Source organism: Ahaetulla prasina, chromosome 10 (genome assembly GCF_028640845.1).
Source record: "Ahaetulla prasina isolate Xishuangbanna chromosome 10, ASM2864084v1, whole genome shotgun sequence".
NCBI lineage: Eukaryota > Metazoa > Chordata > Lepidosauria > Squamata > Colubridae > Ahaetulla > Ahaetulla prasina.
The window spans coordinates 34,238,780-34,265,578 of NC_080548.1; the positions used below are offsets into that span (position 1 = coordinate 34,238,780).

A 26,799-nucleotide genomic window follows, 5' to 3' on the forward strand; every position below is an offset into this window, starting at 1 on the left:
GGAAGTTATTTGGGCAGAGCTGGCCTTCAGCTCACTTTCTGCATTAATGGGCTTTGAGAATGCTGCTTGCATGAGAAGGCCAGCAGGTGGGAAAGAGAGAGAGGTGTGCAGGATCTGGAGCTGGCTTGAAAACTATCCCTTGTTGACAGTGTGAATCTAGGCTAATCAAGCATGAAATCCAGGAAAAAGAATTGGGCGCTGAATGTCTATGGCTACTTTTGGTTATGCAGGTTATGGTTGTCCTAAAGGTGCTTTTCAAGAGGCAACTGGACTTTCTTTGTTTATTTCCTTGAAGATTTTTTGCTTCTCATCCAAGAAGCATCTTAAATTCTGACTGAATGGCAGGTTGGGTGGGGAGGGGGATGGAAGGTTCATATTCCTCGCAGTCATCTGGTCATTAGCATTGTGGGAATCATTGAGGCCACTTGGGGGTTTATCTGCCCTAAGGGTCACCTGAATCAGAGAGCAAATGGGTATGGGACCTTCTTAGAACTGCTAAGTGATAGGTGGTGTCAAATAGATGGTGTCTTACCCCGCCCCTTCTGTTAAGAGAAGGCCGTACAATTTTAATATAGATGGACTCTTTAGAATGTGTGCTTTGCTGTCCTCAAAGAAGTGACCTTTGTCTTTCAAATGCAGATGGACCACTGAATCTTGTACTGATGGGTTTGCTTTCCTATGTTGTGCCATCCGTTTGTGAAGTAGTTAACAGAATAACAAAGTTGGAAGGGACCTTGGAGGTCTTCTAATCCAACCTGCTGCTCAAACCTGCACCCCTCAAATATTGAAAGATTACTATCATGTCACCCACTAGACCTTCTTTTCATTAAATTAGATATACCTAACTCCTGCAACCATTCTTCATATGTTTTAGCCTCCAGTCCCTTAATCATGTTTGTTGCTCTTCTCTGCACTCTTTCTAAAAGAGTCTCAACATCTCTTTTATAACATGGTGACCAAAACTGGATGCAATATTCAAACTGTGGTCTTACCAAGGCCTTATTAATGTATTATTAACACTTTGTGTTATCTTGATTCTATACCTCTGTTAATTCAGCCTAGGTCTGTGTTGGCTTTTTTGGCAGCTGCAGCACACTGCTGGCTCATATTTAAGTGGCTGTCTACTAGAACTCCAAGATCCCTCTTTCAGTTACTACTGTTGAGTCAGATACCACTTATTCTATACCTGTGCATTTGGTTTTTCTTGCCTAAATGTAGAACCTTACTTTTTTCACCATTGTTTTGTTTCTCCAATGTACAGATCTGTAAATGTCTCACATTGCATTGTACTGCATATATCACATTACTCAGTTTATGTCTGGTGTTTTGTCGTTGGGGTGGAGAAGCTTCTGCCTTAGTATATTATAGGGTTTAAAGTGTGCATGTATATTGTGTTGGATGAAAATCCTCCTGAGCTTTTCAGATATTCCTGCAACGTAGGGCATGAAAACATTGCTTTGTCTGTTGTGTTGTTCTGTTCTTTGTCATGGAGGAACTCCTGCTGGATCTTTTTTTGGATTTGATGAAGGCCCAGTTGGAATAGCCACAAGTTCTTAGTTTAGTTCTTTTTCTTTCCCGCTTTACTGGTAGGCAAATATTTAGCCCAATGGTATAAGGGTCTATCACTCTCATTTTGTGCTCCAGTGGGTGTTGAGAATCAAAAAGTAAACACCAATCCGTGTGTGTGGGTTTTCTGTAAGCATCAGTGTTAAGGCTTCTGTTTTTCTTAATGTGTTCTGCTCAGTCCAGGAAAGCCAGACTATTTTCCTTGACATCTTCCCATGTGCCTCAGTCCACAGAACTGACATTACAGCGTTGATTACAGAACCCACCCCACCCCAGATCCAGCAGAAGCTTGTCTATCCCAAGCATAAAACACCCAGACATAAACTGAGCAATGTGATATATGCAGTAGAATGTAGTGAGACATGTGTAGCTCTATACATTGGACAAACAAAACAACCACTCCATAAATGCATGGCACAACATAGGAGAACAAACGTCAGGACAAGATTCAGCAATCCACCTGCATTTGAAAGACAAAGACCACAGCAAAGTCCACATTCTGGACAGGGACGACTACTGGTTTGAAAGAGGAGTCAAAGAAGCCATCTATGTTAAAATTGAACAATCCTCCCACAACAGAAGGGGAGAGATACAATACCACCATCTCCACAACACAGTCCTTTTAGCAGTTCCAAGAAGGTTCCACACCTATTTGCACTCTGATTCAGGGACCCTGAGGGCACAGATGAACTCCCAAGTGGCCTCAGTGCAGATGATTGCAAGGAATATAAATCCTTCGATTCCCTCTCCATTCACTGAAGAAGCTTCTTGAAGTCTTCAAGGAAAAAACAAAGAAACTCCAATTGCCTTTTGATAAAGCACGTTTTGGGATAGTTGGGAGCGACTAACAATCACTATCCCTTTTGCTCATCTAGTAATTTTTATGTGACCTTTTTAAAAACTGATTTATAGCAATAAATAGAAAAAGTAGTTACTGTACCATGTAACTATTCTTAACTTTTGTACAGTTTCTGAAAATAAAAATTAATGGTTATATTGTGCATTCTGTTGTCAATGTAGGTTTTTTGTTATTCTTTTGCACCTTGAAGGGTGAATTTTGTTTCGATTCTTGATTACTGTTGTGTAAGGAATTGAGAATCACATAATCTCTAAAGAACACAGATAATAAGTACCCTTCTAGATAACAGTTTTACAAGTACCTTGTTTTTAAAAACACCTTGAGCTGGAAATTTCTTATCTCACAGCTCAAAAGATGCAAATAAGAAGAGCTAGCTTGTCTAAACAGCCTCTCTTCTAGATGTTAATTAAAAAATGTGGACCAGCCATTGAACAGAGAGACATCCTGCTATTTATTATTTTACTGAGTTACTTTCCTGAATATTATTGGTTTGGGGAGGGGGGGTTATATACCTCTGTAGCAGTGGTGGGTTGCTGCTACCAGTTTGCCCTGATCGGGAAAACCGGTAGTGGCAGCAGTGGGAGGCTCCACCCACCCGTGGGCTCCACCCACCCACCCGGATGCTTATGCGCAGAAGCATCGCATGCGCGCATGAGTGCTTGCGCCCATGAGCGAACCAGTAGTGATGAGATTTGCAACCCACTGCTACTCTGTAGGTTGCTAAGAGGGACAACATCTGCTTTCAAAATTCAGATATGCCATTAGTCCAGGGAGGGTAGAGGCAAACTGTAGCTTTAAAATAATGGGGGTGGTCACACTAAAAACCACCTGAGAAATAAACAAAAGAGCAGTAATAACAACTCAACTCCCCTGCTGCTTATCACCAAAAGGAGCAGTTTCAAAAATCCAGGTTGAATTCTGTTTGGAAGAAGAAAGATTGCAAAGAAAAGGAAGGGCAAATCTTGGCTACTTAGTGCTTGTGGGGGCCATATGCTGACTTGTACAGTTAGAGAGGGTTATAAAGCACAATGAAGTGGTATATAAGTCTAAGTAAATTGCCTGTTTTGATCTAATCCACTGTTGTTTTAAATAGGGTGCTCTCTCACTTCCTCCTCTTTCCCATGTCCTTTCCTGGAATGTCAGTTTTATCCCCAGGCACAGCAGGAGCTGTTGGTAGAGACTGAGCTGGGTAGCCTGTCAGCCAGGGAGTTGCAGTTTTTTTTCTGCACTGGAGCCTGATGTTTTTGGGGAGGAAGCTTTGTATTCAAGGGGTGCAAGAGTTTGATCTTCATCGATATTTTGAAATATTGGATGAAATGTAACAGAGTTAAAATAAGTAAAGATTACATTCATTTTAGAGGGCAACCCTATTCCTTCAATTTTGCATTATCCCACTACAATGACAATGACTGTAGCAGGGTTGCTTTTAATTTGCAAATTCCCTTTTGAATAATTTTTAGCTAAAAACTTACAAGGTGCACATTGATATCTTTGGCAGCTGAGCTGGTATAATGGAATGAGTGGCATGCAGCACTTTTAAGGTGAATCGGAAGGTGCTTCCTTGGTGTCCCACCTGATTTTTCTTCCATATACTGTAAGAAGGCCAGCTCCTGAGTTTCAAATATAGAGTGGAGATTGGAGCTTCTCGGGCACTTTCACCTTTCCTACTTGGGACAGCTGTCTGAAAAAGGTGGAATTTGCCATCAACTTATCGAAAAAGACCAGCAAGTTGAAATGGCTCCGACCATCAATGATAGAGTTTGAGCAAAAGAAGGGTAAAGCTTTGTTGCATGGGGAAGTGTAGGAAGAAAATACATTAGATCCAAAATAGGAGCAGATAAAATTCTGGGAAGATGTGAATTATCAGTGTCTCATATTTGCGATTGCTCCTCTCTTCCTCTTTCTGAAGTGCAGTCTATTTACCGTATTTGATGAAAGAAATGGCCTATTTTGCATATAAGGGTTGGTACTCTCCGAAGAGCACTGAGCATAGAACCGGCAGAGTCAGCTACCTAAATAGGTCGTCTTGTTGTACCATTATTAAACAGGCTTGTTTCTGGTAGGAGGAAGTTTGCTCCCTTGTAAACAGATGGCAGTTCATGCTTTTGGTTCTCAGTGGTAGAAAAGGGAAAAGTGCCATCCTGACCACCAGATGCGTGATAGTCTTCGGCAACACATGCCTTTAGCGTTCCAGATAAATTATTCTCCAATGGGAGACTTGAGACAGACAAAGGGGTATTAATTTTCTGTTGGCAGGTTAGTCATGGCCAAGGACTTAGCTTTAGAAGAAGAGTGAAAGCCAGGCACCAAGTAAGCAGTGGCCTCTGGACACGGTGGCAGCCTTGTGGGGAAAGGCTGCTGGGAACCTGAGGGAGCCCGAGTGTCCTGCTTGTATCCCATTTGAAGGCTTCCCAAAAGAAGCACCTGGTTGGTTGCTGCAGAAGCAGGATGCTGTGCTGGATGAGGCCCTGATCTGGTCACATTGTACACGCTCTAGCAAAAGCTTACGTGGAGAGTGGGATTGTGACATTTATAATTGTAACTGCTACAGTAGTTGGGTGCTTCTAGTTTTTACTTAACTTCTGGTGAAGGGCCTTGAAAACCAGTGCAGGATTATGGCATTAAGCTGGATTCCAGATGGTTGGCATAAATTGTGGCTTTGCAGTTGGAGTAATGAAGTCTGCAATGGGGAATCCTCTCATCAACATCTGCAGGGGGTGGAGTGTGAAAACAGACTTCAGGATGTCACAGCACAGTTGATATATTTGCATCAGGCATCAGGGTGCAGTTTCATAAGGGTGTGGATTGTGCTATGATGTCACACGTGAATCTCTTTTTTTCCATTGGAATGGCAGCTGCAGCTGCTTCTACTCCAAAGTGCTGAAGAGATTATTAGCTTCCACCTTTGAAGAGGACAAACTCACCCTGGGCCTTTGCTCATCTGTTTAGTTGAGCCAGTGAAGTATTAATTTATTACAGATGGAATTTTCCTTGCTTCCATTTTAATTTGCTTTCCTGCTTGCTTATTTATTTATTAAATTTATTCACTATCCATCTCACTGTCACACAACTCTGAGCGGCTTACAATGCGATAAGATTATAGTATAAACATCAAAAATAATAAAACAATGAAACAATAAATACAATACAATAAAATAAAATAAATAAATAAAATAAATAAATAAATAAAATAAAATAAAATACAATAAAATACAATAAAATAAAAAAGGGGCCACGGTGGCTTAGGCTGTAAGAAGCCTGTTATTAAACACAGCTGCCTGCAATTACTGCAGGTTCAAGCCCCACCAGGTCCAAGATTGACTCAGCCTTCCATCCTTTATAAGGTAGGTAAAATGAGGGCCCAGATTGTTGGGGGGGCAATAAGTTGACTTTGTAAATATACAAATAGAATGAGACTATTGCCTTACACACTGTAAATCGCCCTGAGTCTTCGGAGAAGGGCGGGATATAAATGTAAACAAAAAAATAAAAATAAAAATAAAATAAAATTAACAAGAAATAACTAAAATAGCAGATAAGGAGCAGGAGAATAATAGAGCAGAGGGGGGATCTTCTAGTTAATCCAGTAACGACAGGATGACAAGCCCCCATCTGGGCTCCAGACCAACTGGCCGAGCCAGGTTTTAAGACCTTTACAGAAGGATGGGAGCAGATCTCACCCAAGGACTGTGGGGTTCCGAAGGATGCAGCAGAAAAGGCTTATCTCCTGGACACCTCCAGGCCAAATTCCTTGGTCAACGGGGTCTGCAGCATGCCCTTTCTGCTGGCATTGATGGTGAGCCAATTCCATTGGGGTGAGAAGGATCCTCAGGTAATTTGGACCCCTGCCATAAAGGGCTTTAAAGGTGATAACCAACACCTTGAATTGGACCCGGAAGCAAATGGGTAACCAGTGAAATTTACATAAAAGCATAGGGGTCTCCCCGACCTGTCCACACAGCTGCATTCAGAACCAGCTGTAGCTTCTGAATACTCTTCAAGGGTAACCCCATGAAGAGCACATTGCACTAGTCCAAGCGAGGAGAACTAGGGTCTGAGTGACTGAGCGCAGGAATCCCAATCCCAATCCAGAAAAGGGAACAACTGGTACACAACTGGAAGTTGCACAAAGGCTCTCCTAGCCACAAGGGAATTGCGTACTGGGTCTGTCGGGGGCAGTGCTACCCTATCCAGAACTAAAGATATTAAAATACATTTATGAGGTCTTTACATTTCTACATTTTTCTTATTATGCTGATGTTTTTAATTGTGTTTGCTGCCCAGATGTACCTATGGCTGAGATGGGCAGCCATATAAACAGAAATACATGCATGTGTTCATACCCAGCCCTTTTTATTGCAACCTGTTCCATCACCCAGCAAAGTCTCTGCTATAATAGAATTCTAGGGCAAAAGAACGGTCTCTGTAATTGCAGGGAGAATGACTTCCTCCACTAGAACTGCTGGGTTAGCAGAGAAAATACAAGTTTGTGTAGAAGACTTATCACATCAAGTACATCCAACAGGAAAGAGCTTCTGAAGGAAGTAGATGCATGGCTGGAGCTCATTTAGCAGTGAACGTGAGGAATACTTAAAAAGTAAGAGCAGAATCTCTTCTTACCTTGCCTCTTTCCTCTGTGCTTTTGCTGTCTGGTCAAAAGGTTGCTGTGTTGCTCTCTGTCCCTTCAGAATGTAGAGTTGATGTCTCCCCACCGCTCAGAAAAGCTTAGTGGTAGAAGACAAAACTTCCCTACTTCTTGAATGAGGAAAGAGAACCTAGAAACATAGAAAATTGAAATATTGAAGTATTTCAATAAAATGTCAATATTTTAATATTGAAAATGCTGCCTTCTAGAATCTTATTCACACCCTTAATATATTTAAAGGTTTCAGTCACATGCCCCCTTTCCCTTCTGTGCTCCAGACTCTGCATATTCAGTTCCTTCAGTCTCCTGATAAGTTTTCTCCCTTAGACTTTGCACCATTTTTTGCCCGTCTCTGGACTCGCTCAATCTTACCAATATCTTTTTTTAAGTGAGGTCTACAGAACTCGACACAGTATCCCAAATGGTGCCTGACTAACGCCCTGTATAGCAGGATTAAGACAGACTGCCTCAAGTGGAATCGCCCTGGATGGACCACCTGTCTTGGGAAGGAAGGCTGCGAGTGAGAGTCCAGGGTGGGCAAGTTGGAGATGGTGCTTCTCCATCATGGCCCTTTTCTTGGGAACAGCCTTTCCCTGGAGATCTGTAAGATGCAAACTGTTGTGTTCCTGCTGATTCTAAAGGGAATGGTTTCTTTAGGAAGCTTCCATTTGAATAGTCAAAGGTTGATATGGCCTTAAGATGCCCGTGTCAAAGTTATTCTCTTATGGTCATCCATAAAAAGGGACGTTATGAAGAGCTTGATAGTGCAGAAGGCCTTGCCGATCTACTTGCAACAAGCTGAGATGGCAATTTCTCTGGAAAGCAGGTTGTGGAGATAGTCCAGCGCCACAGAAACCTTTCTGATAACAGAAGCAAGGATGCTGAATCCCCCAGTTCCAGTTACTCCACGGTGAGTTTTTGTTTTTGTAATGGCACCAAGGCAACATTCAGGTTTTGTGAGGGGATTAGAATTTGGGGGGTTTACAAATTTAGTATGTCTGGTGAGTGAAGATGTGGGTTGTGGAAGGCATGGCAGGCTTTTGGGGGCCACATAAATTATTGATCAGTGGTGGTGACTTTAGAGGAGTGTTGTGTCTTGCCCGCCCTCAGAGCAGCCGGGGCCTTCTTACCTGCTCCCGAACACTGAGGAATGTATGCCTCCCGGCCCAAGTCCTGGCTCCATGCCCACACAAACTGCAGAAGAAGGAGCATCTCCCGGCCCCAGCCCTGACTCCATGCCCAGGCAAACGGAGCAGCTAGACCCCTCCCCCTCCTCCACAGCATGTGAGCCTGAGGAGGGTTTATTCCCAACAGCTGCTGATTGGTGTGACCCTCGCATCAGAAGGCTGGATAGGCGGAGGCAACAGAAGGAAGGGAGGGGCAGGCCTTAATGAGTGCTGAGTCATGGAGCCACACCCCATGGCCTATATAAAGGATCTGCTTTCTGGCAGTCTCTGAGTCAGGCAAAAGTCGAACTTATCTTGCTGAAGTCACTTACTGGTCTCCTGCCTGCTCTGAGGACTTTGCTAGGACTTTGGGCAGAGCTGCAGAGGCAAGCCTGATTCGGATTTCCCTGACCCGGCCGTCAGCGGAGGAGTGGGACACGACAAGGAGGCTGGAATGAATGGAACAGCTGGTGGCTGTTGATCAGTCATCAATGAACTGTTAGGCACCATGATGATCAGCGATTGTGTAAATGATTGGGGGGCAATTTGATTGTGTGAAAATATTATTGTCCGTTAACTAAAATGGTCTTGAGATTGGAGAAGGAAATCAAGGACAGTCCCAAAGGAAGAAGCGCTGTAGTCAGGAACATATTTCGGTCATACACACAGGCTGAAAAAAGTCATATACTGCAGTCATGTGAAAGAAGTCGCTTCCCTAGAATCATTGGTCGTGGAACCATTACCACAAAGGAGATGAAAGTCTCCCAGTGAGGTGGAGAGAGATGAGGGAGGATTTCTTCAGAGACTGCAGCGTAAAGCGAGTTAGAGAGGAGTCTCGTTGCTTTTCTTTAGTGGCATCTCGCGATGCTGAGCGAGATGGGCCTTTTGGTCTGGCCTGATCAGGCAACCTCTTCTTGAGCTTCTTGGAGTAGCCAAGATGCAGTTATTGTCATGTGAGCGGAAGCTTAATTTATGGATTTTTCAGGCAGCAGAAGAGCAGTTTTGAAACATTGGAGTAATAGAGGATAAAAATTAAGTGAGAGATGTGCAAATAGATGCTATCAACTTTGTGCTCTATTGCAAGAAGTTTGCTGCGGGAAAAGAATTTGGCCCTAGACCACTAGCCGGAATGCTTTTGTTTGTATCAGACTTATATTTTTCAGTTTGCAATTTCAAGAACACAGACACATGGACAAAATGCAGTTTAAAGCCATCACAGCAAGCCAAATAAAAAGGCACCCAGGAATTACCAGTATTCTCAGCTTGAAGTAGCTGACGGCACTCATGGTGCTTTGCCCGGCTTATAAGGAATAACCTCCTTGTCCAGCAGCCGCTGGAGGGTTTTGTAGAAACACTGTCTCAAAAGTAGACATTGTTTCTTTCTTTCGAAGCACTGGTTGCTAAGATGAGCCCTCTGCCCTACCAGGAAACAATGTTAAATATTACAAGTCACTATTAGGAGTTTCCATTTAGGGATAGAAGTGTATTCCTGACATTGACCAATACTAGTTCCATCCCCTCAGATAAAGCAAGCTGGATCTATTTTAACACCTGGGAAATGCGATGGAATTAATTGGTAGGAAAGTAGTGTGACTGATGTAGCAATCCATCCTGGACATCAGCTCACATTAGAATTCAAATCAGGCAGCAGGAGAATTGATCAAGATATAAAAAGGAGCCTCGTGGCAGATCAAGGGGTTCTTCTACCTCCTGGTCTGCTCGGAACATTCCTGACATCTTGTGGCAGACAGCTGCAAAATTCTGACCTACATACATAAGTTATTTTTCATGGTTTTATTTAATATTTCTTGCCTTTTTGCCGAAGCAGTAAACACAATTATTATATCTGTTTGATTGCCTTTAAAGGAAGCAGGGGCAATGTCAGTGTACGGTTTCTGGAATTAATTAATTAATTAATTAATTAATTAATTAATTAATTAATTAATTAATTAATTAATTTATTTATTTATTTATTTATTTATTCATTCATTCATTCATTCATTCATTCATTCGATTTTTATACCGCCCTTCTCCCAAAGGACTCAGGGCGGTTTACAGCCAAAAATAAAACAGCATAGACATAAACAAAATTTAAAAACATATTAAAAAACTGATTCTAAAATTGGCCACATAGAATTAAAACTAACATAAACCTTCATAAAAACCCCATTAAAATTTCGTTAGGCTAGCCCCGCACGGTGGAATAAAAAGGTCTTGAGCTCGCGTTTGAAGGTCCGGAGGTCGGGGAGTTGACGCAACCCCGGAGACAGCTCATTCCAAAGGGCAGGAGCCCCCACAGAGAAGGCCCTCCCCCTGGGGGCCACCAATCGGCATTGTTTGACTGACGGCACCCTGAGGAGGCCCTCCCTATGGGAGCGCACAGGTTGATGGGAGGCTATTGGTGGCAGTAGGCGGTCCCGTAAGTAACCTGGTCCTATGCCAGGGAGCGCTTTAAAAGTGATAACCAACACCTTGAATTGCACCCAGAAGACCACCGGCAGCCAGTGCAGCTTGCGCAGAAGAGGTGTTACATGGGAGCAACGTGGTGCTCCCTCTATTACCCGCGCAGCTGCATTCTGGACCAGCTGGAGCCTCCTGGTGCTCTTCAAGGGGAGCCCCATGTAGAGAGCATTGCAGTAGTCCAGGCGGGAAGTGACTAGGGCATGAGTGACCGTGCATAAGGAATCCCAGTCTAGGAAGGGACGCAACTGGCGTATCAGGCGCACCTGATAAAAAGCTCCCCTGGCGACGGCCGTCATATGTTCTTCTAAAGACAACCAATCGTCCAGGAGAACGCCTAAGTTGCGGACCCTCCCCCTGGGGGCCAATGATTCGCCCCCAACAGTCAGCGATGGAATAAGCTGGCTGTACCGGGATGCTGGCATCCACAGCCACTCCGTCTTGGAAGGGTTGAGTCGAAGCCTGTTCTTCCCCATCCAGACCCGCACGGCCTCCAGACACCGGGACATCACTTTGACGGCTTCATTGGGGTGGTTAGGGGTGGAAATGTACAGCTGAGTGTCATCAGCGTACAGATGGTATTCCACCCCAAAGCCATGGATAATCTCACCCAGCGGCTTCATGTAGATGTTGAACAGGAGAGGCGAGAGAACCAACCTCTGCGGCACCCCGCATATGAGATGCCTTGAGGTCGATCTCTGCCCCCCTGCCAACACGATCGGTCAGAGAGATAGGAGGAGAACCACCGAAGAACGGTACCCCCCACTCCCAAACCCCCCAACCGCCACAGCAGGATACCATGGTCGATGGTATCAAAAGCCGCTGAGAGATCTAATAGTACCAGGACAGAGGAACAGCCCCTATCCCGAGACCTCCAGAGATCATCAACCAATGCAACCAAAGTCGTCTCCGTGCTGTACCCAGGCCTGAAGCCGGACTGGAACGGGTCTAGATAGACAGTTTCATCCAGGTACCGGGGAAGCTGACATGCCACCACACTCTCAACAACCTTCGCCACGAAGCAAAGGTTGGAGACAGGACTATAGTTTGCCAAGACAGCCGGGTCCAAGGAGGGCTTCTTGAGGAGGGGCCTCACCACCGCCTCTTTCAAGGCGGTAGGAAAGACACCCTCCATCAGAGAAGCGTTGATAATTCCCAGGAGCCAGCCTCATGTAACCTGTGTGGCCAGTACCAACCAGGAGGGACACGGGTCCAATAAACATGTGGTCACATTCAGCCTCCTCAGTATCCTGTCTATGTCCTCGGGAGTCACAGTATCAAACTCTTCCCAGGTGACATTCTCAAGAACTACCTCTGTCATCCCACCCGAATCTACCCAATCAGCGTCCAGACCATCCCAGATCCGAGCGATTTTATCGTACAGATATTGTCCAAAATCCTCAGCACAGCCCTGCAAGGGGTCCTCCCGAGCTCCCTGCACAAGAAGGGAGCGGGTCAACCTAAACAGGGCGGCTGGGCGGTTATCTGCCGATGCAATAAGGGTGGAAAAATACTCATGTTTTGCCGCTCTTATCGCCACTAGATAGGTCTGAATATGAGACCTTACTAGTGTTCGATCGGGTTCGGAGCGGCTGGTCCTCCAATAGCTCTCTAGACGTCTTTTCTGGCGCTTCATCTCTCTCAGCTTCTCAGAATACCAGGGAGCTGGTTGAGATCGGCGCTGGGTCAGAGGCCGCAAAGGCATGACGTGGTCCAAAGCCCCCGTCGCCGCCCTTTTCCAGGCGGCGACTAGTTCTTCAGCCGAGCCGTGGGCTAGGTCCTCAGGAAACAGCCCAAGCTCCGTCAGAAACCTCTCCGGGTCCATCAGGCGCCTGGGACGGAACCAACAAATTGGCTCCGTCTCCCTGCCGTGTGGGTTGGCGGTTCGAAAGTCAAGTCGAAGGAGTGAATAATCTGACCATGACAGGGGTTCAATAACTTATTTACAGAATAAAAAACTGTAAGCACCCTGAATAGTTTCAAAAGGTTAATGTGGCTGAAAGGAAGAAATGTAATTCTCACAGGAGCACATTGATCAATTCTATCCTGAATGTATCTTTCTAAGTACATCCACTGTCAAGGACATTACATCAGACTATGTAAAATTGCAAGAGCAATGCTTCCATTAATGATTGATGTGGCATAAGATAAGATGGTGTTGAAATCTGAAGCCTCTGTGATCTCTGATCTGAAGCTATTGTGGGTTCTCCCTCCCTCCGGGAGTTGTATAGTTTGCATCCCAGGAAATTAAAAAAAAAGGGTTAGCAAGCCATTTCTCAGAAATAATTCCTGCCCTGGGAAGAGGATTGAAAAGTCCCTTCCTATGATTTTATAATTCTATATGGCCTTCTTTTAAAATCTTAAACTCTGTTTCATATAAAAAGTGATTCAAGAGCCCAGAGCACCTCAGAATGAAATTCTGGACTCCAACCACAATCATCTTTCAGTCTCAGGCTATTTTTTTTATGTCTGCAGCGTATGAGGCCAGAGAATCATTGCCTATTGGCTCAGAAATGAGCAGCCGTCATTGGTTAGTAGGTGATTGCTGCTATATAAGTAGCAGCTGTAAGAGAAGTTGGTTTGTTCGGTAATATTGCCTTGTTTTTACTTGCTGTTAGTTTGTTGTTAATAAAGGATTATTGCTAACCGTCAAGCCTCCATTCCCTTCTTCATTCTTTGAATGAAGCACTGGCGACGAGGAGGTGGGATTCCTGAGGCGACGGTTGAGTACTGGTTACGGTAGGGGAGTTTATTTATACTCTATCCTTGTCAATCCACATTGCTCCATGGCGACTAAGATATCTTTCGCTCCATATGACCCGGCCTACGAGACGTGGGATGCGTATGTTGAGCGATTTGACTGTTATCTCTTAGCCAACGATTTCAACGAGCTCTCAGGAGATAGGAAAAGCGCCCATTTCCTGAATGCCTGTGGCCCACAAATATTTGCAATGGCCAAAGCTCTGTTGGCTCCTCAATCGGTTTCTGCAGTGCCTTGGGCCACCTTGATGGGCACATTGCGAGCTCATTATGCGCCAGCTCCTTCGCGCATTTCCAGACGGTTTACCTTTCGCCAGAGGGTCCAAATGGAAGGGGAGTCCATCAATTCGTATATGGCTTCTCTCCGGACCGCTGCTATAGAGTGTGAGTTCCCTAACTTGGATGACTCCCTTCTTGAGCAGCTGGTGTGCGGCGTGAGGAGTTTGAGATTGCAACGCCGTCTTTTATCTAGAACGGACATTACCCTCCAGTCTGCCTTGGATGAGGCATGTGCCTATGAAATGTCAGAGAAGTCATCGGCGGAGATGCATAGAGCTCCGGCCACGCACGCGGTGGCCCACTCTGCTTCCATTCACCATGATGATGTTCTCTCCGATGAATTCGAGGGTGAGGAAGACGAGGTGGGTCGCCTCCGAGTAGCCCCACGAACCAAGCAGCCAACAGAGCGGAAACCACAGACGGCGCCTTGCCTGGGATGCGGAGAGAATCACCCTCGCTCGTTGTGTTGTTTCAAAACTGCAGTTTGCCGCAAATGCGGCAAACGGGGATATCTGGCTAGGGTTTGTCGTTCCACCCCACTGGACAATATTCCATCAGGTCCTCGTCCGGCTAGACGGTTCCAGAGAGGTCCTCCTGTGTCCCAAGATGATTGCTTCACCGTGAACCGAGGAAACACCAACCCTGCAGTGTCGATCAGCCAGGCTTTGACTGGCTCCAACAAGAAAATTTTTCTTACTATCAAGTTGGAGGTGCCCTGTAAAATGGAGGTGGACACAGGCTCTTCTAAATCTATTATTGCCTGGAACACCTTACAGAAGATAGCTCCAAGCTTCACTGAAAGTCAGTTGACTGCCTGTACCACCAGGCTGAAGGACTATTAAGGGAACGATATTCCCATTCTTGGAGGTGCCCGCCTTCGGGTGGAGAAAGGTGTTTTCTCCGGTCGCCTCCCATTGCTTGTAGTTAAGGGTGACCTACCCAGCTTATTGGGGTTGGATTGGTTCTCAGCATTGGGCCTTAACATCACAGGCATTCATTCTACCACCACAGATGGGTTCGAGGCTCTGTTGTCTGAGTTTGCTGAGATATTTGCTGATTCCCTGGGTCAATATAAGGGCAACCCTATATCTCTAAACCTTGATCCCCAGGTGTCTCCTATTAGGCTTAAGCCTCGACGGGTGCCTTTTGCGCTGCGTCCAAAGGTGGACAAGGAACTGGATAAGTTGATTGCGCAAGGGGTGCTGGAGCCCACCGACCACTCTAAGTGGGAGACTCCTGTTGTCACCCCCATTAAGCCGGATGGTTCGGTACGCATCTGTGGTGATTTTAAATGCACATTGAACCGTGCTTTGCAGGCACACCCTTATCCAGTTCCTGTAGTCCAACATCTTCTCCATTCTTTGGGCCAAGGATCTATCTTTGCTAAGCTAGATATGGTGCAGGCGTATCAGCAACTGCCTGTGGACGATGCCACAGCGGCTGCCCAAAGTATTGTCACTCACAGTGGCACTTTTAAATGCCGCCACCTGCAGTTTGGGATCAGTGTGGCCCCTGGGTTGTTTCAGAGCCTCATGGAGTGGCTATTGTAGGGCATACCTGGGGTCGTTCCATATTTTGATGATGTTTTGGTCTCTGCCACCAACAGGGCTGCTCTCATTAGCCGCCTGCAACAGGTTCTCACCCATTTCCAACAAACGGGCCTTAAGCTTAAAAAGTCTCAGTGTAAATTTGGGGTGCCTAGGGTCGAGTTCCTGGAGTTCCTAATTAATGCTGAAGGGTTGCACCCAACCCCATCGAAGGTGGAGTGATAAAAAATGCCCCTTCTCCTACATGCAAAGCTGACCTGCAGGCTTTCTTGGGGCTCCTTAACTTTTATAGCGTGTTCCTGCCCCATAAGGCTTCTGTGGCGGAGCCTCTTCATAGGTTACTCGATGGTAGGACTCCTTGGTCATGGGGCAAAGCCCAGGCCTCTGCTTTTGCTGCTGTCAAGGCTCTCCTTACCTCGGATGCCGTGTTGGTCCAATATAGCGACAGTGTCCCCCTTACTTTAGCTTGTGATGCCTCTCCATATGGCGTAGGGGCTGTTCTGAGCCACCTACTACCAAATGGATCTGAGGCTCCAATTGCTTATTTTTCTCGGACTCTGTCGTCGGCAGAGAGGAATTATAGTCAACTAGACAAGGAGGCTCTGGCCATTGTAGCTGCCGTTAAACGGTTTCATGATTACATTTATGGCCGTTTTTTTCAATTGATCACTGATCATAAGCCTCTTTTGGGGTTGTTGGCTGGTGACAAACAGACCCCTCAGATCATGTCTCCTCGCCTATTAAGGTGGTCTATTTTTTTGGCAGCGTACAATTATCAATTGATTTATCGCCCAGGGAAAGAGCTTTCCAATGCAGATGGACTTAGCCGTTGTCCTCTCCCTTTGGGGGTCGAGGACCCGGCTCCTGCCTCATCCGTTTTTTTGGTGGATGAGCTTCCTGCCTTGATGACTGCAGCTGATATTGCATATCATTCCAAGCGTGACCCTACCCTGGCACAGGTTCTGGATTGGGTACGACGGGGGTGGCCACAAGACTGCCTGCCGGGGGAGTTCCAACTCTACAAGACTAGACAACATGAGCTGTCTGTCTTGAGGGGCTGTTTACTGTGGGGCAGTCGGGTAGTGGTCCCTCATCCCTTATGCACCTCTGTATTACAATACCTACAAGAAGGTCATCCGGGCATTGCCAGGATGAAAGCTTTAGGCCGCAGTTATGTTTGGTGGCCTAAAGTGGATCAGGCCATCTCAGAATGGGTAGAGAATTGCCGGAATTGCCAACTGTCCTGGGCTGTGCCACTTGCGGCCAGGCCTACAAGGTGGGAGGTCCCTGGGAGCCCTTGGTCCCGGGTTCATATTGACCTGGCTGGCCCGGTCCATGGGCATAATTTTCTGATAGTGGTTGATGCGTACTCTAATTGGGTGGAGGCAGTTCTTATGGCATCAACCACATCTGAGGCTATCAAACGGGCACTGAGCAAATTGTTTGCCACCCACGGTTTGCCTGATGTGGTAGTTTCAGATAACGGGCCACAGTTCACCTCGGCCGTTTTTCAGATGTACATGGCTAGTTTGGGCATCAGGCATGCCCAGGTTGCGCCCTACCATTCGGCCAGTAATGGCCGGGCTGAACAAGCTGTCCAGTCTGTTAAGGATGCCCTGACCCGGTTCGGTTCGGGAACATGGCAGGAGAAATTAACAAAATATCTCTTGGCGCAACATACTACCCCGTGTCCGATGACCAATCGCAGCCCAGCCGAGCTTCTTATGGGCCGGCGCTTGCGAACGGTCCTAGACAGATTACATCCCAATTATGTCTCTGATACCCCATTGGCCTCGACTAGCCGTATCAGGACCTTTACTGAGGGGAAACAGGTTTTTGTCCAGAACCATGGGGGTTATACCTTGTGGTTGCCAGGCCGAATTGTCCAAGTAACGGGGCCTCATTCTTACAGGGTGGAGCTCGAGGATGGGTGGATTTGGTGGTGTCATGTGGACCAGATTTGGGGATGTAAATTTATTGCCCCTGCAATACCCCGAGATTCACCGGGCAGGACTCCTGATGGATTACTTTCGTTTCCTACTCTTCAGCCGGTCGGCAATTTCGATGTCTCATTACAACCAAAGTTTCCAATGGCTACTTTATCGGATGGTTCAACACTTCCGTCGGCTAGCCTTCCTGAGGTGCCGCCCTCCAGCCCGCCTGAGGTATCGCCTTCAGCCCGCCTGAGGTATCGCCTTCATCGGTCCCGGTTGTTCCTGCGGTTCAAGAGCTACCTCCTTCTGCTCAACCTGCTGGAAGCCCTGAACTGCGTCGATCGGGACGATTGCGTTGGCGCCCTCCATATTTGCAGGATCATGCATGTGCCATCCATGGGGGGAGGAGTGCAGTGTATGCAGCCAGAGAATCATTGCCTATTGGCTCAGAAATGAGTGGCCGTTATTGGCCAATAGGTGATTGCTGCTATATAAGTAGCAGCTGTGAGTGAAGTTGGTTTGTTCGGGAATATTGCCTTATTTTTTACTTGTCGTTTGTTGTTAATAAAGGATTATTGCTAACCGTCAAGCCTCCATTCCTTTCTTCATTCTTTGAATGAAGCAATGTCCACAGCAGGTAACTGGAAAATTAGCCCGATGTAGGAGTAGCTAAGTGGACCCCCCCCCCGGCAAATTCTGCTTTCCATTTTTTTTTTTCACGTTTAAAGCATGTTTGGTTCAAATTCACATTCATGGATTTGTCCATTTCTTTTTTTTAGGTGCCATCTATATCTTACCATGGAAAAGTTGGCCTTCTGCCTTCTGATGACGAGCACCGTGGCTGTGAGGGCCCTGATGTGTCCCATGCGCTGCAGCTGCCAGAGGTTGTCCCCATCTTTCACCATTCTCTGCACCAAGAACGGGCTGCTCTTTGTTCCTCCTGCCATTGACCGACGGACAGCAGAACTCCGACTGATGGATAATTTCATCACGACTTTGCGAAGGAAGGATTTTGCAAATATGACGGACCTGATCCATTTAACACTGTCACGAAACACAATCAGTCATATTATGCCTTATGCATTTTTTGATCTCAAAGGTCTTCATGCATTACACCTGGATAGTAACCGACTCACCTATATTGATGAGGATCACTTCAAAGGGTTGATCAACCTTCGCCACTTAATTCTCAGTAACAACCAGTTACATTATATTTCATCTGGATCTTTTGATGATTTCATTGACATAATCGAGGATCTGGATCTATCCTATAATAATCTTGTTAAGGTCCCCTGGGAAACTGTTGGGAGGCTTTCAAATGCCAATACTATTAGTTTGGATCATAACCTCATAGATTTTGTTCCTGAAGGCATCTTCTCTGACCTTCACAAACTGGCTCGGCTGGACATGACTTCTAATCAGCTGAGGAAGATCCCCCCCGACCCTCTTTTCTCCCGCATCCCTGTCTATGCCAAGCCCAAGGGCATCCCTCTATCTTCTCTGGTATTGAGCTTTGGAGGGAACCCACTACACTGCAACTGTGAGCTAGTGTGGCTACGGCGCCTGACTAGGGAAGACGACCTGGAAACCTGTGCCTCCCCACCCGAGCTGATGGGCAAGTATTTCTGGTCTATTAAGGAAGAGGAATTTGTCTGTGAACCACCAATGATTACTCGCAGAACGGCAAAGCAAGTGATCATGGAAGGCCAGAGTGTTTCCTTGAAGTGTAGAGCAATGGGTGATCCAGAACCATACATGCGCTGGATTTCACCAGGAGGAAAATTGGTCTCCAACACTTCCCGAACAAATTCCTATGAGAATGGGACTTTGGACATTTTAGTGACTTCCATGGAAGACCAAGGCACGTATACTTGTATAGCATCCAATGCTGCAGGGGAGTCCACTGCACCAGTTGAACTTCTGGTCAGCCCATATCCTCATCTTGCTAACAGCACAAATTCTGGCAAAGACGCAGAGACGGGTCCATCAGATATTCTCATCCCAGCCAAGTCCAGCTTCTCTAATGAAACCAAATCTCGCCAAGAGAGGAAAGTGGCCATTGCTGAGCTGACCTCGTCCTCTGCCCTCATCCAGTGGCATTCGCAGCACCATATTCCTGGGATGCGAATGTTCCAGATCCAGTACAACAGCTCTGCTGATGACATCCTGGTGTACAGGTACGCATTCCTGCCAGGCTTGTTTCAAGTTTATTTCTGGCAGGGTGGCAGCGGTGGGAAGCTCGACAATCAGGAGTAAAGTAAGTTGGGAGGGTAAGAGGAAGATCTTCAAGAGGCAGAATGAAAAGAGAAGCGACTCCTACTCAGTATGTAAAATCCAAGCCAGGGCTCTCCGTTCCCCACTTTCCTTTGAAACCAGAACTTCATACAGGAGAGATGAAAATTGTACTAAAAACAGGGTGGTCAATTTCATTTCATTTTTGTGGCTTGATTCCTGGTGACTCCCTGGAGTGATCCATGTCATTTCCTTGGCCACGTTTTTGGAAGGAGTTTCCCCTTGCCTTCTTACTGGGGCTGAGAGTGAGTGACTGGCCCAAGGTCACCCAGCCACCCTCATGCCTAAGATAGGATTAGAACTCATGATCTCCTGAAATTGCTTCCTGGGCCTAGGCCTAACAGTAGCAGGGGATAGAGCCCCTCCCTCCCTTCCTCCTTGGTTAATTTCCTCAATTTACCAGTCCCAATTCTGCTCCCCATGTCAAGTGAAATACAGCCTTGGGTAAATTTCATGTCTAGGTTAGTCAGAGAAAAACCTATATGTCAGGCCTTTGCATAATTGAAAAACAGCAATTTAAGTATGTATATATGTAGAGACTATACTGTTGCTTTGTCAAAGTAAGAAGAAGAATAAATCATCAACTTGAAGCAGTTAAAAAACAGAGCCTTGTGTGTCGATGTTACAGAAAACTTCATAAAAATAGATTTCTTACTATCTCCAAGACGTCCTTGGTTACTGGATGATCTAAAATAATTTACGTGTGCGTGCATTTATTTCCATTTGTATGGCCATCCATGTCATCATGTTAACAACCAAAAAACAATAATACAAAATTATGAATTTCCTTCTGTAGCCCTATAATATCCTACACCCACAAGGATTCCAGTAATTTCTTTTCCTACCAAGAAATGCTATTAAAAAGGCAGAAGCTTTCATCAGCTGCAGTTTACCTGAAGAGTAACGGCTCACAAAAGCTTCGGCCTTTTAATAAAGATGCTATCACATTCCAAAAAGGTGCTGGCAGACTCCTTCTCACGTCAGCTGTCTGCAACTCAATTTCATTGGGACCAAAGAGATTAAAAGTTCTCCCTTTGGAGTCTTAGGCTGATCTCTGAAGCTGGCAAACGCCTGTTGCCATCAAAGCCATTTCCCGTTCAAAGTCAACAAAGCAACCACCAATACTTCTCAGGCATAGGGTCAACTTTGGTTTCATGGTTGCGACTTGCGAGGTCAGTCAACTAGAGTCCAGCCAAAGGAGCAGCCCCTCTGTGCTCAATCACATCACTCTGTTGTCTGTTCCCTTTATGTAGTTTGCATGCTTGCGTCATTTTTGTTTCGGTGTTGCTCTGTGTTCACCAGGGGAGTAACTGGTGGTTGCCCCTTCAATTCATGAGCACAGCTACCCATGGGGAGCAGGGGTCGGGCAAGAACATTGTGATGTCAGAACGCAAACCACACTTCATGTATACTTGTGTGCAACACTGTGATGCCAGTCCCAAAGGTACTTTTTTCAAGAGGCAACTGGACATTTTGGAAGTCCAATTGCTTCTTGAAAAAAGCACTTTTGGGACAACCATGTCCTGGATGACCGAGAATCTCCATAGACAGTGATGCCAGGAGAAGAAGGCAAAAGCCATCATAATATCATACTGCACACTTTGTCATTTTAACACCAACATGGCCACCAAAGGATACTTATGCTGCCTAAACAGCCAAGGCTACTCTGTTCATCTTTTTAGCCTTTCAGAAAATCAAGGGAGCAGAAAGGGATGTTGCTGTGCGGTTCTCTTGCTATAGACTGAGTTTGTCTTCTCTTGCAGGATGATCCCGGCTTCTAGCAAATCTTTCTTCCTGACCGACCTGGTTGCTGGGCGGGACTATGATCTGTGTGTCCTTGCTGTTTATGATGATGGTGTGACTTCTCTGACAGCGACCCTGGTGGTAGGGTGTGTGCAGTTCACCACGGAGGAGGCATACCGGCAGTGTCAGTCCCTCCACGCACAGTTTCTTGGTGGAACCATGATTATTATCATCGGAGGCATCATTGTGGCATCTGTCCTTGTTTTTATCTTCATACTTCTGCTGAAATACAAAGTTTACATCAACCACCACAAAACCAAAAACCCTGAAGTGAATAACGTTTGCTCTCAAACCAATGGTAGTCAGAGTAACTCTCTGGTACATTCCAGTTCCAAACTGGCTGAATGGATCCAGCAAGAACGTTCAAGCTCACCACTCAGAGGCAAAACTATACTAGACTTTAACTACGAACGAGCAGCCTTTACAGAAGCGTCTGTTTTAAAAAACGAAGCCTTTCCGTAATAGTTATGCTGGTCCCAGGCAAGAAGCAGTAAAAAATAACTCATGTGGTTGTATTTTAAGCTTCACTGTCTATTTTTAAGATCAGATGGTTTTAAACACTATTTTTTTAATCTGTAAAAGTTCTTGCATTCTTAACTATTTTTGTTGCACTATATTAAATATAAACTGTGTGATTTTGAAGGTTTTTTTAATCATACTTATCAGTGGTGGGTTGCTACCGGTTCGCCCCAGTTCAGGCGAACCGATAGCAACGGTGGCGGGAGGCTCTGGCCGGACTTCATCAAACACAATCTGCGCATGTGCAGAAGTGGCACACGTGTGAGCGAACCGGTAGCAAAGTGAAACCCACTCCTGATACTTATCTATTTGCACTTCCCTTTAGCACCCTAGGTCACCCTTCACAATAGTAGGCTTCCTCAAGTGCATTTAAACCAAAAGTGCTTAAAATGGTCAGGGGAACTGCTAGAGTTCAAGGAACAGAAAGGTTTAGGGAAGACTGATACATGAATTCCTCAGTTAACTACCAGTCGTCAAAGTTGCAATGGCGAACAAGTGCATTTACAACAGATCCTTGACGCTCCCGCTGGTGCAGCACCCCTGCGATGATGGGATTGCGATTTGGATGCTTGGCAATTGGCTTGCACTTAAATGGTTCAAGCATCCCACAGCCACAGGGTTGCCATTTGTGACCTTCCCTGGCGTCTTTGCACAAGCAAAGGAAACAAGGAAGCCGGCAGGGAGGGTCGCAGTTGCTCTGGTAAGTTGCTCTCGTTGCCTTTTCTCCCAAGGAGACCACTATGGAGTACAAAATCCAAAGGGTTGGACTTTCCATAATGCACACATATCTGCATGCGCACGGTATGATAGCAACCCCCCCATCTGACTTACCCCACCCTCTGTCCTGCTTGCGAGCCCCCTGGGACTCGCAACTTGCATTCACTTTGCTTCTGAGAATCTGACAGGAAGTCTCAAAACATGAAGTCCTTGCTTAATGAGCCACGGTCACTGCTTAATGACAGGTATGACAGGAACAGAGAATGCCAGATTACCATGATGTGATGTCACACTTTAGGACCACATGATTTAGCGATGAAAATTCCGGTCCCAATTATTCTTGTTAAGTGAGGATTATCAGTACCTTGTTTTGATGGGTGCCAGATACCAGTTTTATTACGATTGACAAAGGAACAGGATTAGTCCCCGACCCCGGGGTCTCTTTTAGGGCAAAATAGGGAAAACTTCCTGCGTATACTGAGTATACTGCTAAGCAAATACCAGTCATTATTCCTATAAATCTTTGAGCAGCAGGTTTACAGCATCTTTAATCATTGGAATGATTGACACATTTAAACAATAACTTGGAGAAAGATTCAGAAAGATGTCGGTACCCTGGATAGTTTTTTAAAACTAACGTATAACGTATCTAGCTTTCTTTTGTTTGTACGGTATTATAGTTTATTTTAGTAACCATGTCTATTGAACAAGTTAAAAAGGAAAACAAACAGATAAGAGCGGTGCCCAGAAGCAAGATATTCTGCACCAGTGGAAATCAGAAAAATGTTTCCAGTCCTTCTAGGCGAAATAGGTTCTGAATGTTCAGTAGAAGGAAAAAGATCCATACCAAGTGCACTAATTAAACAGGTGGCAAGAAAGTAGGGGCAGTCAGGCACAACACAAGTTATGTAGACAGTAAACACGAGGTCAATCAAAATAGCTCAAATGTGTATACACCAATGCACAGAGTATGAGTGATAAACAGGGTGAATTAGAAATTCAAGTAAGTCGGATTTCAGTTCTCCTTGGTTTTTTGTCGTCGTCTCCTGGACTTGCATCATAGTTGCATCATATCAGTATGAGAGTAGACTGCATCGATTGGGAAGTCAAACTGGGGCTTGATTTTTCTGTGGACAGCATTCCTTCTATTGTTCTTGGGGTTGATGGAGAAGCCATCGCCACTGTTGGGTTTGATGCCACCTTTTTCACAGTTCTCAGTGTTGTGGTAGTGATACTTGTCATTTCTTTTAGAATTTTACTTTGTTGTCCTAAAATTCTATAAATCTTTTCCCAGATTACCGTCCACTGATTTTATCGCTAATAGTATTTTCTTTTATCCCTCTAAGTTAATTTTCGATGGTTATGTTCTTTATTCTTATGTCTAATGTTAGTTTGACCACTTATATATTACTTTTTTCTCAATATGTTTTCTCTTTACCTATCAATATTGTAGTGTTTGCTTCTTTCACATTTTACTGATTCTAAGCTCTAAGTTTCAGTTCTTATTGTCATTAGCTACCTACCCAAAAGCTTATAAATGTTTATAACTGTAAGTCAATTATAACAGCGTACAGTACAAGGTATAATTATAAATTCTAAACAGATCATCTACGGTTACCAGTTGAGTTGATTTAGTTGGTTAAATTAACTTAAATATCCTATTTTCTAATAAATATTAATTATAAATAATTCTATGTTAAATATAATATCTTCAAAACCAATCTAACTAACCTTAAATTACTATCTATATTAATATTTCATTGTATACTTATAAATATGACTTTACCACAAAGATTACAGGTACAATATCAGAACATCACTATCAGAAAATATCCTATTACCAGAATTTCCAGAATGTTGATCACAGACTATAGTGTAACAATATAACAGTCCATTTGCTATTTCACTCGAAAGATGCCCTCTATTTTAACTTTTAAAGTTTCCTGATGCTCGGTTATATCTGGATTTCTCAGTTTTTACAGTTCCTTTCTTCTCTTCACCCTTTCACCATCTTCTCACTGTCCCTTTCAAGCGTCTTTAACTTTGTATCAGCTATTTGAATCTGGGTCGTTTCTGCCGCTCCGCTTTCACTTTTTCATTATATATCCCAGTTTTCCTCCACCAAACACCGTTCTCAGTTAGTTTATTCAGAACTCCATCATATCTTCTACCCCTCCAGATTTCTTTCCCTTTCTCTCGTACTTTCCCTGGTCGCCCGATCTCCTTCCGCCTTTGATCGTCTTTCACCAACTGCTTTGTTTCTTGTCAATTTTCAAAGTATAGGTTCTTCTTTTTTTCCCTTTCCCTTTCTCTTCCTCCGTTCTTACCCTCGCTCGCTGTCACTCCCCCTTTACAGTCAGCTTTCGGTCTTCCTTTCTATTTCACCAACTTCCTCTCTCGGCAGTTACTTTCACTTAGTCACGGCTCTTAAGTCGCAGCTAGTTTCCTGCTGGAGCTCTCTTGTATTTTGCCAAATACTTTGTTTTTACTCACTTTGACAGTTCAAACTGCTATGCATTTGGGAGTCTCTCACTAGTAAAAATGGGCACAATCTGCTGATGAAGTTTCCTCTTCCAATTCTATTGTGTGCTGTCACAGCCTCGGGTTGACCATGTCAAAATGAGATGACAGACACATTCGCGCCGGGTTAAAGAGGGTTTCCCTCATTCCAGCGGGTGGTTGCGCACTACCTCACTGACCTCTGGGCTTCCCCTCTGCTTCGCGTAGCTCTCCAAGTCTTCAACACGCCTTCGAAGGGTCCCCAAGGACGAAATAAACAGAGTCAAAGAACAGAGCTCATTCTTTTCCCTGCGCATTGCCCTGACAGCATCACCGGAAGTTCATACTTAGACAACAAAGTGGATTCAATTCAAGAGGCAATACAAAGAAATGAACAAAAAATTAGGTCCGTGGAAATAAAAGCTGAACAAACTGAAAAAAAATTAGAGCAGACAGACCAAAAAATGATGGCAGCAAACAAAGGTTTGGAAAGTTCACTAATACATCTAGAAATGGACCGAGCCTCTTTTTATCTGAGGTTTCAAAATGTGGTGGAACCGAAAGAAGACGATCTAGGAGAAGTAATGGCGGGATTGATTGCGGAAGCCCTCCAGAGAGAGAAAAAAGAGATCATAGACTAGATAGGCAAAGCGTATCGAGTCCAAACAAATTATGCAAAGCGCCACTACCTACCCAGGGAAGCACACATCAGGATATGCAAGAATGTTCAAGACATTATCTATAAAATTATGAGAGATTAACCGATGATGTACCATGAAAGAGAGATTATAACATTGAAGCAAGTCCCCAGGCGGATTCGAGAACAATGGAAGGATTACCGGTTCTTAGCAGCTTTACTGAACAGAAAGAAAATATTATTTCGATGGATCATTCCGGAGGGAATGTCAGTAACGTGGCAGGGCAAACGAATTAAAATCGATGATCTAGATAAAGCCCAGGAACTATACGAGCAACTGATGGGGATGGAAGAAGATTCAAGCAGCAACGAGAGATTGGAAACACCTAGCTTAGAAGAACAGAGACAAGAATCTGGGGACGAAGATGTGGAAGAAGGAGACAAGATAAAGAAGGGGAATGAAAATGAAGAAAGGGGTGCTATTACCAGATCACAAAAAATTACGAGAGCAAACCAAAACCAGAGACCGGCAGATAATTAAGAAAATAGAGAAAGAAACTAAAATATTGTCAATAAATGTAAACGGATCGAATGACCAAGCGAAAAGAAAAAAAATACGAGATTAACCAAACAGAATGTAGATATCATATGCCTCCAAGAGGCCCATATTAAAAAACAGGACCAGAAATATTTGGAATACAATAAATTAGGAAATTTATATGCAGCACCGGCAGAGAAAAAAAAAGAGAGGGGTTGTGGTATATGTTAGAAAATAAATAAAAATAAATGTAATATATGAAGATCCGAAGGGAAGAATATTATTATTGGGATTAATAATAGGAGAAGTTAAAATGTTATTAGTTAATATATATGCTCCCAATAAAAATCAGAGGGAATTTACCAAAAAATACATGGAAAAATTATTGAAACAGGTTATTAAAATATATGCACGGTGGGGGATCATAACGGGATAATAGATACAAAAAAGGATTCTATTATTGAGAAGAAAAAAGGGAAAAAAAGGAATGTATTACCGAAATTTTTTTTTGATACGGTGGAAGAACTAAACTTGATCGATGTGTGGGGAACGTTAAATCCCAAAGAGAAAAAAAATAC

The 26,799-nt window shown here is 44.6% G+C and overlaps 1 protein-coding gene across 4 annotated transcripts in view; it reads left to right on the plus strand.

Annotated features, from left to right (window-relative positions):
• LOC131204211 (leucine-rich repeat and fibronectin type III domain-containing protein 1-like protein) overlaps positions 1–21,943 on the plus strand; it is a 30,523-nt gene extending 8,580 nt beyond the window's left edge. For 2 of the 4 annotated variants that reach the window (XM_058195172.1, XM_058195174.1), the window contains exons 2-3: positions 17,996–19,393; positions 21,272–21,943. In XM_058195172.1, the coding sequence (XP_058051155.1) occupies positions 18,015–19,393; positions 21,272–21,773 (1,881 nt within the window). In that variant the 5' untranslated portion in view covers positions 17,996–18,014 and the 3' untranslated portion in view covers positions 21,774–21,943. Of the gene's footprint in view, positions 1–6,860; positions 7,023–7,896; positions 7,981–17,995; positions 19,394–21,271 lie in introns of all 4 variants that reach the window. The other 2 variants (XM_058195171.1, XM_058195173.1) reach the window with 2 other exon arrangements.
• Positions 21,944–26,799: the final 4,856 nt, after the last annotated feature.